General features: G+C 44.1%; 1 protein-coding gene across 1 annotated transcript; it reads left to right on the top strand.

Moving 5' to 3' along the window:
• Positions 1-6,060: 6,060 nt before the first annotated feature.
• Positions 6,061-7,056, top strand: LOC144123845 (uncharacterized). Its single transcript, XM_077656578.1, has one exon. It carries the CDS (start codon positions 6,061-6,063, stop codon positions 7,054-7,056), a length of 996 nt encoding a protein of 331 aa, XP_077512704.1.
• The last annotated feature ends 5,707 nt before the right edge of the window (positions 7,057-12,763 follow it).

The following is a 12,763-nucleotide window of genomic DNA, read 5'->3' as shown; positions in this document are numbered from 1 at the left end:
TCACAGTTCAAAAAGGCAACAAATCTCTCGTAAAAAGTTTAAAACATAAGAAATGTCAACAATATCAATATCGCTCAAGAGTAGTGCTGGGTTAAAATGAATGCATTATTATAAAATTCATTAAAGAACTTCTTTCTTAGATTTTCGATGTGTAAACATGGAAAAAACATATGGTTTAGTGTGAGCTCGTCTTCGCATCTTTCACAAACAAGTTTGTCTTCTTTTGTAATTAAGTAGTTTTGCGTCAGGTGTGTGTGTCCTATGCGAAGGCGACATAAGATTACTTCAGTGAAACATTCCTCGTGTCTGCATGACTTCCATTCCCTCAAGGTGGGCTTTATGAAGTGGAGTTTGTTGTTCAGTTCATTATCCCACTCTTTCTGGCAATTGTTCTTTAATTTATATATAAACTTTAGGCAGTCTTTAAAAGGTATGTTCCCATTTTTTATTCCACCATTTTGAGCTTTTACTCCTGATTAGTCTGCTCTCCTGTTACCCTCTATGCCGACGTGGCTCGGGACCCAGCAGAACCTTATCATATGTTATTGCGTTGTGATATTTTTTGTGTTGTGTGTGATGTGGCTTACTAAGGGTTTAACTGCATATCTTGACAACGGCGCTGTGAGTAGGCTGAGGGAATCTGTGTTTAGTATACTGTTTTCGTTGTTCTCAAGTACTATTTTGTCCACAGCCATACACACTGCATAACATTCAGCAGTAAAGATTGATACATAACTTGGCAATCTTACTATTTTTTTCTATTTCCCCTGTACTACGCCACTTCCAACGCGCATTGCTGTTCTAGAGCCATCTGTGTAAAAGTCCAATGTAGCTTAAATATTTCTCTTTCAAAGCCAAGTATTACTGTAGTAGGTGTTGATGTGGTGTTTGTCTTTTTGCGAAACTGTGTTAGCGTGAAGTCGCAAGCAGCGGGAAAGCAGTACCATGGTGGCAATGGATGGCGCCTCGGGGCAATTTTAGGTAGAGCATCTAGTATTCCGAGTTCATGACATGCACCTTCAAAGCATAATAACAAAGGTTTGATCGACTGTGGTTTATTATTGAACAGCCTTCTAGATGTACACTTGGTAACTACGGGGCGACAAAGGTGTTTTGTTAAGGATCTTATTTTTGGTACATATGCGCAGGTAAGTATAGCTCTTCTGTTTGCAAATAGGCTGTTTATGGGGGATGTTGTGTATACACCAGTTAATAGATGAAGACCCACGCATGTACGGGATCCAGTTTTTTTAGGTATGATGGTCTTGCAGACCCATACACAATGGATCCATAGTCCAAAGTAGACTGTACTACGGAGCGGTAGATCTGTAAAATGCATAACCTGTAGGACCCCCAGTGTTTTCGGGAGAGTACCTTCAGTATATTTAGAGATAGACAAGCTTTCTTTTTGAGGGTGCTCATGTGGGGTAAGAATGTGCGCTTTCTGTCAAAAGTTATGCCTAGGAATTTATGGTCTTGTTTTACTTGTAGAACATTTTCATTCAAGTCCAGGGTGGAATCAAGTTGCATTCCTCTTTTCAGTCAGAAAAGGACAGCAACTTTTTTTGGGGGGAAGAATTTAAATTTATTTTGGTCTGCCAAGGTCACTATTTTGTTCAGTGTCAGTTGTATCTGTCTTTCGCATGTTGATAAGCTGGAGAATGTGCATGAAAATTGAAGGTCGTCAACATATACGGAATACATGACGGACTTTGTAATTATTTGCGATATTGAGTTCATTTTTACAATAAAGAGTGTGGTACTTAGAATACACCCCTGCGGTACGCCATTTTCTTGGATGAATTTTTTCGAAAGCGTGCAACCTAGACGTACACGAAAGGAACGGTCAGAAAGAAAGTCTTTTAAGCAGTTCAGCATCCTGCCACGGATACTTAAATGTGCGAGGTCACGAAGAATCCCAAACCTCCAAGTGGTATTATAAGCTTTTTCCAAGTCAAAAAATACTGCCAGACAGTGCTGGTTGTGTATGAATGCTTCACGGACTGTGTTTTCAGGACGGACGAAATGGTCATTTGCACAGCATGCTTTTTACATCCACATTGCTGGATATCAAGAAGTTTTCGCGATTCAAGGATGAACATTAACCTAATATTTAGCACACTTTCAAAACATTTAGCAAGACAACTCGCAAGTGCTATTGTCCTGTAACTACAAGCCGAAGTTGGCGGTTTTTCAGATTTTAGGAATGGTACAACAACGGCGTTTTTCCACGCCTCTTGTATTTTTCTAGACTGCCATATTTTAGTGAAGAATTTCAGAAGAGCTTCTGCAGCATCTTCAGATGTGAGCAAGCATTTCATTATGAATTTAGCCTGGTCCTGGTGGTGTCTGTTTGCCCGCTGACAGTATTGTAGGGACTTCTTGCGGTGTAATTAATTTATTTTAATGTTCATTTGCACTGCCACTTGTCGGCAGTCGTTGTTTCTTAGTTGTGTTCTTGTACTTTATAAATGAGTGTGTGTAGTGTGAGGAACTAGAAACTGTGGCGGAGTGTTCCCCTAGTTTGCCAGTCTGTTCGCTAATGCTTGTTTGTGTATCAGGAGCTGTTACGAAAGGAATTGTAAAAGGAGTAAAGCTGCCATTAAGCTTGCGCACTTGTTCCCACATTTATTTTGATTTAACTGCGCTATTTATGAACAACACATAGTTTTTCCATGAAGTTTTTTTCAGCATTTAGACGGAAGTACCGTGCTTTTGTTCTAGCCTTTTTAAAATTTATGAGGTTGTCCTGTGTGGGATATCTTCGGAAAGTGCCCAGGTTTTTTCTTTCTTTTTTGCTTCCTTGCATTCTTGTGTGCACCAGACGTTGTTATTTTCTCGTACAACTCTTGACGATTGAGGAATAGCTAGCCGTACAGCCGCAATGATACATGTAAAAATTTCATTTTGTTCGTCCTCACTAAGATTATCAGAAAATATTTTCTCCAGAAAGGCTTTTTCTTGAAATAGTGGCCAGTCCGCTAACTTCAGCTTCCACCAGCGTGGTTTAGGTGGAATGATTAGGGTGGTGATGAAAAGTGAATTACTTCTGGAAAATGATCACATCCGTACGGGTTAGCAAAAACATCCCACTAAAAATCAGTAACAAGGGATGGGGAGCTAAAAGGCAAGTCTCTACAACTCATCTTACCTGAGTGTGAAGAGCAATATAATGGTTTGCCGTAACTGAGCAAGTAGACGTTCTTGCACAGAATAAAATCGTCTAAAACCCGACCTCTAGTGTCTGTCTGTTCACTCTCCCAAAAAGAGCAGTGCGCATTAAAATCACCGAATACCAGAAACGGCTCCAGTAGCTGCCTAAAAAGTTTCTCTAAATCTTGTTGTGCTAAAGTGAGATGTGCTCGGAGATATATAGATCATACGGTGATTGTTTTAAAGCTAAGGACGGCGACTGCAAAGGCTTAACACTTTGTCTGGAGCTTTATTTCATGGGTTGCAACACCGCTCCCAACTACAACACCAGCTCCTCCAGAGACCTTATTTGCCTGCTCATGGTCACGGCGAAAGACTACTTTTTAAAAATATTTTTATGAAAAGGTCCCAAATTGGTCTCCTGCAGACAGAGCGCTACAGGAGATAGAAAATTTACGATATCTGTTGCATCTATGTACTTATATAGAATTCCACGGCAGTTCCAGTGGATAAGGAACGCTATGATGATTTTGGGGGGATGACATTGAGACCTTAGGGCCCTCCTTGTTGATGGCCTTTTATAAAGATTTTTTGTTTTTCCTGATCAAGAGAGTTCCGCCTCCGCAGCGGCGGAGGTGAGCTCTGACTTGTGTCCATTGGCACAAGGTAGGCGTTGGTGTACCGCGGGGAGCCCGCGGGCAGTGAGGTTGTGGGCTTCTCCCGAACGGGGAAGCCTTGCGGGCTGTCGACTTTGTGGCCGGCGGGCCCCTTTTCGGGGATGGCATAGCATCTTTCGCTGCCTCTGCCAGAGTCGCGGATGGCCCTGCCTCAGCCTCACTAGGTGTGAGCTGGGCAGCTGCTGAAGGCCGCTGTGGTGGGGCGTGCCTACGCACCACATCGGCGAAGTTTGTATGTACAGTGAAAAATAATTGGCCCTGGATCATAGCGTAACGCTTTCTTGCCTCTTTAAATATTATATTCTCTTTGGTGTTTTTGATAAATATTTCCTTTTCTTTTTTCCCTGCAGGGCACGACCTTGAATAAGCGGCGTGGTCGCCATCGCAGTCTGCGCAGCGCGGCGCAGCATCGTAGTCGTTTGATTGGTGATCTTTGGAAGCACATTTGGCGCAGGTATCACGGCCGCGGCAGCTTTGGGAGCCGTGGCGAAACATCTGGCATTTGAAGGAGCATCGAGGGTTAGGAATATATGGACGGACGGAGACTATTGTTCATCCCACCTCGATTGACTCGGGCAAGGTGCAGGAGGCGAAGGTCAGAACCATGTGCTTTGTCGGAATTTCTTTCTTTTCTTTACGGATTTTCATTATGTGTACATTAGTCACATTTTGATCTGACAATCCTTGGAGCATTTCTTCATCGGTTAGTTGCAAGAAGTCATTGTCAGGAATGACACCGCGCACTGTGTTTAGAGATTTATGTGGGGTTACGGAGACAGAGATATCACCAAAATCTTCGATGCTTGCCAGCTTTGAAATCTGAATGATATCGAGCAGTACGAGCAAAAGATCACCACAAGATAGTTTTGTCAATTTATACATAAGGCTCAGGGAATCATTGAGAACTTTTGATGCTAGAAACGGTATGTATGTCTGGCTGTCTTTTTTTTTCGCTACGAATGATGTGATATTTTGGGGACGTAGTTTTCTTTTTAGTGAAAAACTGAGAGGTAACATCTTTCCGCCCTCTCTTCAGAAGGCGATCATTTGAAAGGAGCGAGGCAGCCATAAATATGTGTGGTCTGCGGCCATGGTGCCAGCCACGCACCATAGAGCCCAGCAAGGGGACGGGACAGGAGATTGAAAGTAAGTGGTGCCCAGGCCAGCTGTACACCACTGCTATAATCAAATACGGGCAACTCAGGGTAGTTACGCCTCAAAAAGTTAACCCTTGCCGCCTATGAAATGTGCAAGAAAAAAAACGAGAAAAGAGGAAGATACAGGAGAGTTGTATGAAAGAAGATACGAAAGTGAAAGATGGAGGGGAGAATAGGAAAAGGCGACTGCCGGTTTCGTCCGGTCGGGTCAGGCCAAAGGTGCCTTCTACAGGAAGCTGGGGCCAAAGTGGTGTGTTGCCTCCGCCGAGGGGCCTTTAAGGTCCAAACGCTCGGCATCGGCGCAACCACCAGGAACCCCTTTTCCTCGGACATGGCGATGCCACGCACGGCGAAGCGTGGGTGCTCGGGTCCTTGATGATGCACTGTTCACCATCATCACCCCGCGGAGATGTCCCTGCCGAAGCTCGGGAACCCGTGGTGTCGCCACTCACCAACGATGGATGGATGGATAGATGGATGGATGGATGGATACGGCTGAACTCTTTAAATCGCCCCGCAGGGGGGCGCCTGCAGCTTGCAGGCGTCGCGACGGTGAGTGGCGACACCGCGGGTTCCCGAGCATCCGCCGGGACATCCCCGCAAGGGGATGATGGTGAACTGTGTATCACCACGGACCTGAGCACCCGCGCCTCGCCGTGCGTGGCATTGCCGTGTCCCGGGAAAAGGGGATCCTGGTGGTTGTGCCGATGCCGAGCGTTTGGACCTTTAAGGCCCCTCGGCGGAGGCAACACACCACTTTGGCCCCAGCTTCCTCCGGCCTGACCCGACCGGGGGAAATCGGCAGTCGCCTTTCCCTATCCTCCCCTCTATCTTTCACTTTGCTACCCCTTTCTGACAACTATCCTGTCTCCTACGCACTTCTAGTTTCTTCATTTCTTCCTGGCGGCGAGGGTTAACCTTGTGTGGCCAACCACCCTGAGTTGCGTCGTATTTGGGTATAGTTGAGGTGTACAGCTGGCGTGGGCAGGACTTGCTTGCAAGTTCCTCTCCCGTCCCCTTGTTGGGCTCCATGGTGGGTGGCTGGCACCGCGGCCGAACAACAGACGTATTCCATGGCTCCCCTCCACTCACAAAATGATCGCCCTCAAAAAAGAGTGCGGACCGAGGCAACAACCCACTACCTTCAGAAGTCCAAGGACACTTTCCCGAAATTGCACGTCATTCACAGCGAAGCAACAGATAAAACCGCCCGAACAATATCCCCATTCATAGTCACAAAAACCCTAACCTCTGCCTTGGGCACGGGTTACAAGCTAAAAAAAATGCCTAGTGGCGACCTTCTACTAGAACTGAAAGAGAACAATCAATATTCTAAACTGTTGAACATAGTGTCCATTGGGGATACAACTGTCTCAGTGACTGCACATAGATCTTTGAACACCGTCCGGGGTGTGATCTCCGAAATCGATTTCCTTCATCTCACAGAAGAAGAAATGCTTGAAGGTCTAAAAGACCAAAATGTCATCAATGTTCACCGCATAAAAATCAGAAAGGAAAACAAAGAAATCGCAATAAAACATCTTGTCCTCACATTCAGCTCAAGCACACTGCCCGAGTCAATCGAAGTTGGTTACCTAAAGATAAATGTCCGACACTACATCCCAAACCCGCGACGGTGTTTTAACTGCCAGCGATACGGCCATGGCGCACAGAGCTGTCGTGGTCGGAAAACATGTGCGAAATGCGCCTCGCAAGAGCACGTCTCTGAAAGCTGTGAAGCTGCAAAACTACATTGCGCAAACTGTCAAGGTGACCATCCCTCCTACTCAAGATCATGCCCCTCATGGAAGAATGAGAAAGAAATCATAACAATGAAGACAAAGCAAAATATAACTTTCAAGGAAGCACGACAACTCTTTTATGCAAAACACACATTCAGTTTCACAGCAAGAAGAAGCTTCGCCGATGTGGTGCGCGGGGGCGCTGCACCACACCGCGTTCCGGCTTCTGCCCAGGCAAAACCTCAGACAGGGCCACCTGCGCCCCTGGCAGGGTCAGCAAATGCTGCCCTGCCACCGCCCCAAACGGTCTCGCCGTCCCTTGAGTAGGCGGACGATCATACCCCTCCTTCTCGGAGGAGGCCTGAAGTACGTACACGCGCGGTATCCCCGCAGGCCTCCAGCGCTTCCACCGAGGCGATGGATATATCATCTGGCACGCCCGTCCCGCACGGGCGGCACAGGTCACTTGACAGTCAAAACAAAGGAAGGACCCGATTCACGGGTCATCTTGTAAAAGAAACCTAGGTTCCCACTTCTTCCGTAAAAAAATGGCATTCCTAATACAATGGAACTGCCGTGAACTATTAAATAACTACAGTGACATAAAATTTCTGTTAGACACTTTTACCCCTGTGGCTTTATGCCTTCAAGAAACAAACCTAGGTCCAAAACACAATAACTTTTTAAGGTAATACAAAGTCTTTCGTTGTGACAGAGAGCAAACTAGTAAACTCTCTGGAGGTGTTGCTATTGTAATTCAAGGCGGTGTTGCAACCAGAGAAATCAAACTTAAAACTAACTATGAAGCTGTTGCAGTGACTGTCCTACATTTCAAAACAATTACAATATGTTCTATATATCTCGGCCACAGCAAACAGTTACACTAAATGACCAAGAAATATATTTAAAGCAGCTACCAGAGCCGTATCTGGTAGTTGGGGATTTTAATGCCGACTCTGGTTTTTGGGGAAGCGAACAGACTGACAATAGAGATCTTGTTCTAGAAGATTTTATTTTTCACAACGACGTTTGCCTGTTAAATACAGGTAAACCTACATATTGCTCCCCAGCCTCAGGAAAAATGAGTTGCATAGACCTGTCCTTTAGTTCACCCTCCGTTTTTACTGATTTTAGTTGGAATGTTTTTGACAATCCGTACAAAAGCGATCATCTTCCTATAGTAATTAACTTGTCATCACCACCATCAATCATTCCAAATAAACCACGTCATTGGAAGCTCCACATAGTTGACTGAGATTTTTTCCAGGAAAATGCTACACTGGAGACAGTTTTCTCAGAAGATCTTAGTGTAGATGAACTAAATTAAATGTTTACGTCTTGCATAATTGCTGCAGCACGTCTAACCATTCCTCAGTCTTCAGGAGTGGTACGTCAAAACCACAAGGTTGGGTATAACCAAGACTGCAGGATAGCCAAAATACAGCAGAATAGAGCCTGGGGTATTTTTCACAGGTATCCAACAGCCGAGAATTTTATAAACTTTAAAAAAGCACGCGCAAAAACCCGGCATACCCGCCGCAATGCGGAGAAAACTTCATGTTAAAGCTACGTATCATCTATAAACAGTTCCATTACATCCAAAAAAATGTGGGAGCAGGTTCGTAAATTGAAGGGCGAATTCTCCCCTTTCACAATTCCCTTTCTAACAGTCCCTGGTCCACAGACAAGTATAGAAGAACAAGCAGACGTCCTAGGCGAACACGTCTTAAGTATTTCCAGCTCTTCACACTATACACAACAATTCATAAAATACAAAAAACTATGGAGAAAGAAAGACTTCCTACAACGCGTGCGCAAACGAAGCATACAACAGTCTAATCACAATTCATGAAATAAGAAAAGTTCTGTCTGCAGGCAAACAGACTACGCCTGGTCCTGATCAAACTCATTATGAAATGCTGGCACATCTTTCTGAGCCATCTGTAGAAGCACTTTTGAGATTTTTTAACGAAATATGGATTTCAGGAAAAATACCCCAAGCCTGGAAAAAGGCCGTTGTACCATTCTTGAAACCGGGAAAACTACCAACCTCCCCTAGCAGTTACAGACCCATAGCCCTTACTAGCTGTCTCGCTAAATTGTTTGAAAGTGTTGTCAATATTAGGCTGATGTTTGTCCTTAGATCTCGTGAACTTCTTGATATCCACCAGTGTGGATTTAAAAAAATCTTGTTCAACAACTGACCATCTGATCCGCCTTGAAAATACAGTCAGAGAAGCATTCATACATAGTCAACACTGCCTTGCAGTATTCTTTGATATGGAGAAGGCTTTTGATACCACCTGGAGGTTTGGGATCCTCCGCGACCTCGCGGACCTAGGTATCCATATAAGGATGCTGAACTGCCTAAAAGATTTTCTTTCGGACCGTTCATTCCAGGTACGCTTAGGCTCCACCCTTTCCAAAAAATTCATTCTAGAGAACGGTGTACCCCAGGGATGTATTTTAAGTACTACCCTTTTTGTCGTAAAAATAAATTCTATAGCTAAAATAGTTCCAAAGTCAATTATCTTTTCATTATATGTCGATGACCTCCAAATAGCATGCACGTCCTCCAGCCTATCAACCTGTGAGCGACACATTCAACTGACATTAAACAAACTTGCGATTTGGGCTGAAAGAAATGGGTTTAAGTTCTCAACACAAAAAAACAGTTGCTGTTCTTTTTTCACTCAGAAGAGGTTTGCAGATTGACCCCACCTTGTACTTAAATGAAATTACACTTTCAGTTAAGCAAGAACATAAATTTTTGGGCATAACATTTGACAAGAAACTCACATTCCTGCCACATATAAACACCATCAAAAAGAAAGTCTCCAAATCCCTGATTATATTAAAAGTACTGTCACGAAAACGCTGGGGATCTGATAGAACATGTATTTTACAAATCTATAGGTCTGTAGTACGCTCTACTCTAGACTATGGATGCGTTTTGTATGGGTCCGCGAGGCCATCATATCTAAAACGACTGGACCCAGCGCATAACCTTGGTTTACGACTTTCAACTGGTGCATACAGAACATCCCCCATAAACAGTCTCTATGTCGAAATCAATGAACCCTCCCTTACAGAGAGAAGAACTATGCTCACATGCACATATGTCCTGAAAATCCGTTCATTGCCGAAACACCTCTGTTATTCCATAGTTACAAACTGCACCTCCAGAACACTATTCAACAACAAACCCTAGTCAGTTAAACCTCTGCTGCTCCGCTTCGAGGATTGTTGCCAAACTTTAGGAATACTAGATACCCTTCCTGATGTCGCCTCAGGGTATGACCCACTGCCCCCATGGTACAGCCTTCCCACTGTGTGTGACTTCACGTTAACACAATACCGAAAGAAACAAACGCCACACGAGCACATATTACATGAATACCGGGCAATACAAGAAAAATATGCGAACTACACAGAGTTCTACACTGACGGCTCAAAAACGGCAGATTACGTCGGGAGTGCGGTAGTGCAAGGAATCTGGCAAAAGATAGTAAGGCTACCAAACTGTGCATCCATTTTTACTGCGGAGTGTTATACTGTTTCTGTACCTGTAAGGAGAATAATAAATAACAGTTTGGAAAAGAGCATAATCTACACAGATACACTTAGTCTGCTAACAGCATTACATTCCAGAAATGCAGTCGTACCATTAGTAGGAAACATAGTACATAACATAGAAAAAGTTACAACATAGGGACGTATCATAAAATTCTGCTGGGTGCCGAGCCATATTGGAATAGACGGCAATGAACGAGCCGACAAAAGTGCTGCACAAGCTCGCGGGCGTGAAATTGGAAAAGTCAGCGTGCCCCACAAAGACTGCATGAAATTATTAACACAGAAATCTGAAGGCTAAATGGCAGACAGCTTGGGATAATGAGATAAACAAGAAGCTGCATTTCGTAAAGCCTGTCCTCGGCGACGGGAAGACATGTACACACCAGAAACGTTTTACAGAAGTAATTATATGTCGTCTCCGCATCGGACACACACACCTGACGCATAATTTCTTACGAACCAATCAGGACAAGCCTCTTTGTGAAAGATGTGGAGACGAGCTCACAATACACCATATTTTAATATCATGCCCAAAACTCGAAAAACTAAGAAAGAAGTATTTTACTCAGTTTTACAACCAGTGCATCCCATTTCACCCTGCGCTGCTCTTAAGTGATTATGCAGTTGTTGATATATCTTCTGTTTTGAACTTTTTAAGAGAAGCGGGTTTTCTTGATAAACTGTGAATTTCCGACTTGTCGTTGACACATGTCGGCCACTTTATGTCTCCTGAGAAGAAGGCCGAGGTGTCTATTTTATTGGTTGGTAGCCTCCAGATACTTGACCTCTTAAGTACGGTTGCTGAGGTTACCCGACCTCCTTTCAAGCTTTTAATACTAGCCATTTATCAATCTAGTCTCCGCTCTCTATACTAGGTACAAGTAAATAACTTTTGAAACTTTCTACACCGCATTTTTTCCAATCTGTAAATTCTGGCGAAAATATTTCCTATACCTTGAGCTTGACGCATGATAGCCTTAGCTGCTTATGCGCCATTGAACCCAACACAACACAACACAACCTTTAAATCGGGCGGAAGCTCAAGCCACCTAGCCATGACATGAAATTTTACTCTTATCTTGATTTTAGCCACTAATCAGATAACCGTCCCTTGGTTACTTCTAACCGCTTAAAATCTACTTTCCCTTCACTGTCCTTAAACCCCAATGCCTTGGATAAATCAGTCCCGCAGCTTTCCACTGTAGGGTGAAGCCCTTTACCGAAAAGTATCAAGTGGGCAGCCTTTCTTCATCCTCTCCGCACGCAACGCACAACGTGTCTATCTCGAGGTACCTGACTCTATATGTCTTAGTCCGCAAAACTCCCGTCCTGGCCTCAAACAACAAAGAGTTTCCCCTACAATTATCATAGATATTTTCTTTGGCAATTTCCTGCTTCAAAATTCTGTATGTTCCCAGTGCTGATTTGGTCAGCATCCCTGTTTTCCACAAAGCTCTCTCTGTTTCTTTAACCTTCCAGACGCCCCCCTGCGGGGAAGCCTACGGTTTACCAGCTTAAATATGACACAAGAACTAATACTGCAGCTAGTTTGTATTCCGTCGTTGCGGTTTGTTTGTTACGGTTAGTTTCGTTTGGCTACGGTTTGTTGCGCATTGTATGACATTGCGGCCTTTTATGTCCATGTCCCTTCCGAAAATTAAAAAGTTGTTACGACTTCGTCGTGTTGTCCGTGTGGTCCCTGCACACACACACACACACACACACACACACACACACACACACACACACACACACACACACACACACACACACACACACACACACACACACACACACACACACACACACACACACACACACACACACACACACACACACACACACACACACACACACACACACACACACACACATATATATATATATATATATATATATATATATATATATATATATATATATATATATATATATATATATATATTACGAACGTAGGTTGCGTTGGCTCCGCAGAATAAAGATTTAAGAGGAGTGGGCACTTCTACAAAGACACTTTTATTTATCAACGTTTCGACCGCGGTGCGGTGTTCTTCAGGACTGTAGTGGTCTCGCGTCAGATGGACGTTTTAAGTTTGTGAGCTCAAGAGGAGGGAGAAAGGAGTGTAACACGCAAATAGCAACAACGGTTCAAAAAATTGAAAAAAAAATAAAGATGGGGGTGCGGGGAGCGGACCGGGACAATATTGGGGGAGGAAGCAAAAATAGAAATAAAAGAAAAAAAAGGGGGGAAAACTAGTATAGTAAGGAAGGGTGGGGTACAAAAGGAGATGGCGAAACGAGAGAAAGGGAGAGGAAGACGGTGCGGGGGACATGGGCAGCACGGCAACCACAGGCGTACGAGAGCAAAACGTGCAAACAAAACACACAAACAAAATGCACAAACACAAAGGGCGCCGCTGCAGATGCGTGGCCAAAGAGGAGCCGGTGCGCAAATGAC

The sequence above is a fragment of the Amblyomma americanum genome, chromosome 3 (genome assembly GCF_052857255.1).
Source record: "Amblyomma americanum isolate KBUSLIRL-KWMA chromosome 3, ASM5285725v1, whole genome shotgun sequence".
NCBI lineage: Eukaryota > Metazoa > Arthropoda > Arachnida > Ixodida > Ixodidae > Amblyomma > Amblyomma americanum.
Note: the sequence above shows the minus strand (reverse complement) of the source record. Positions and strands in the feature narration are given on the sequence as shown.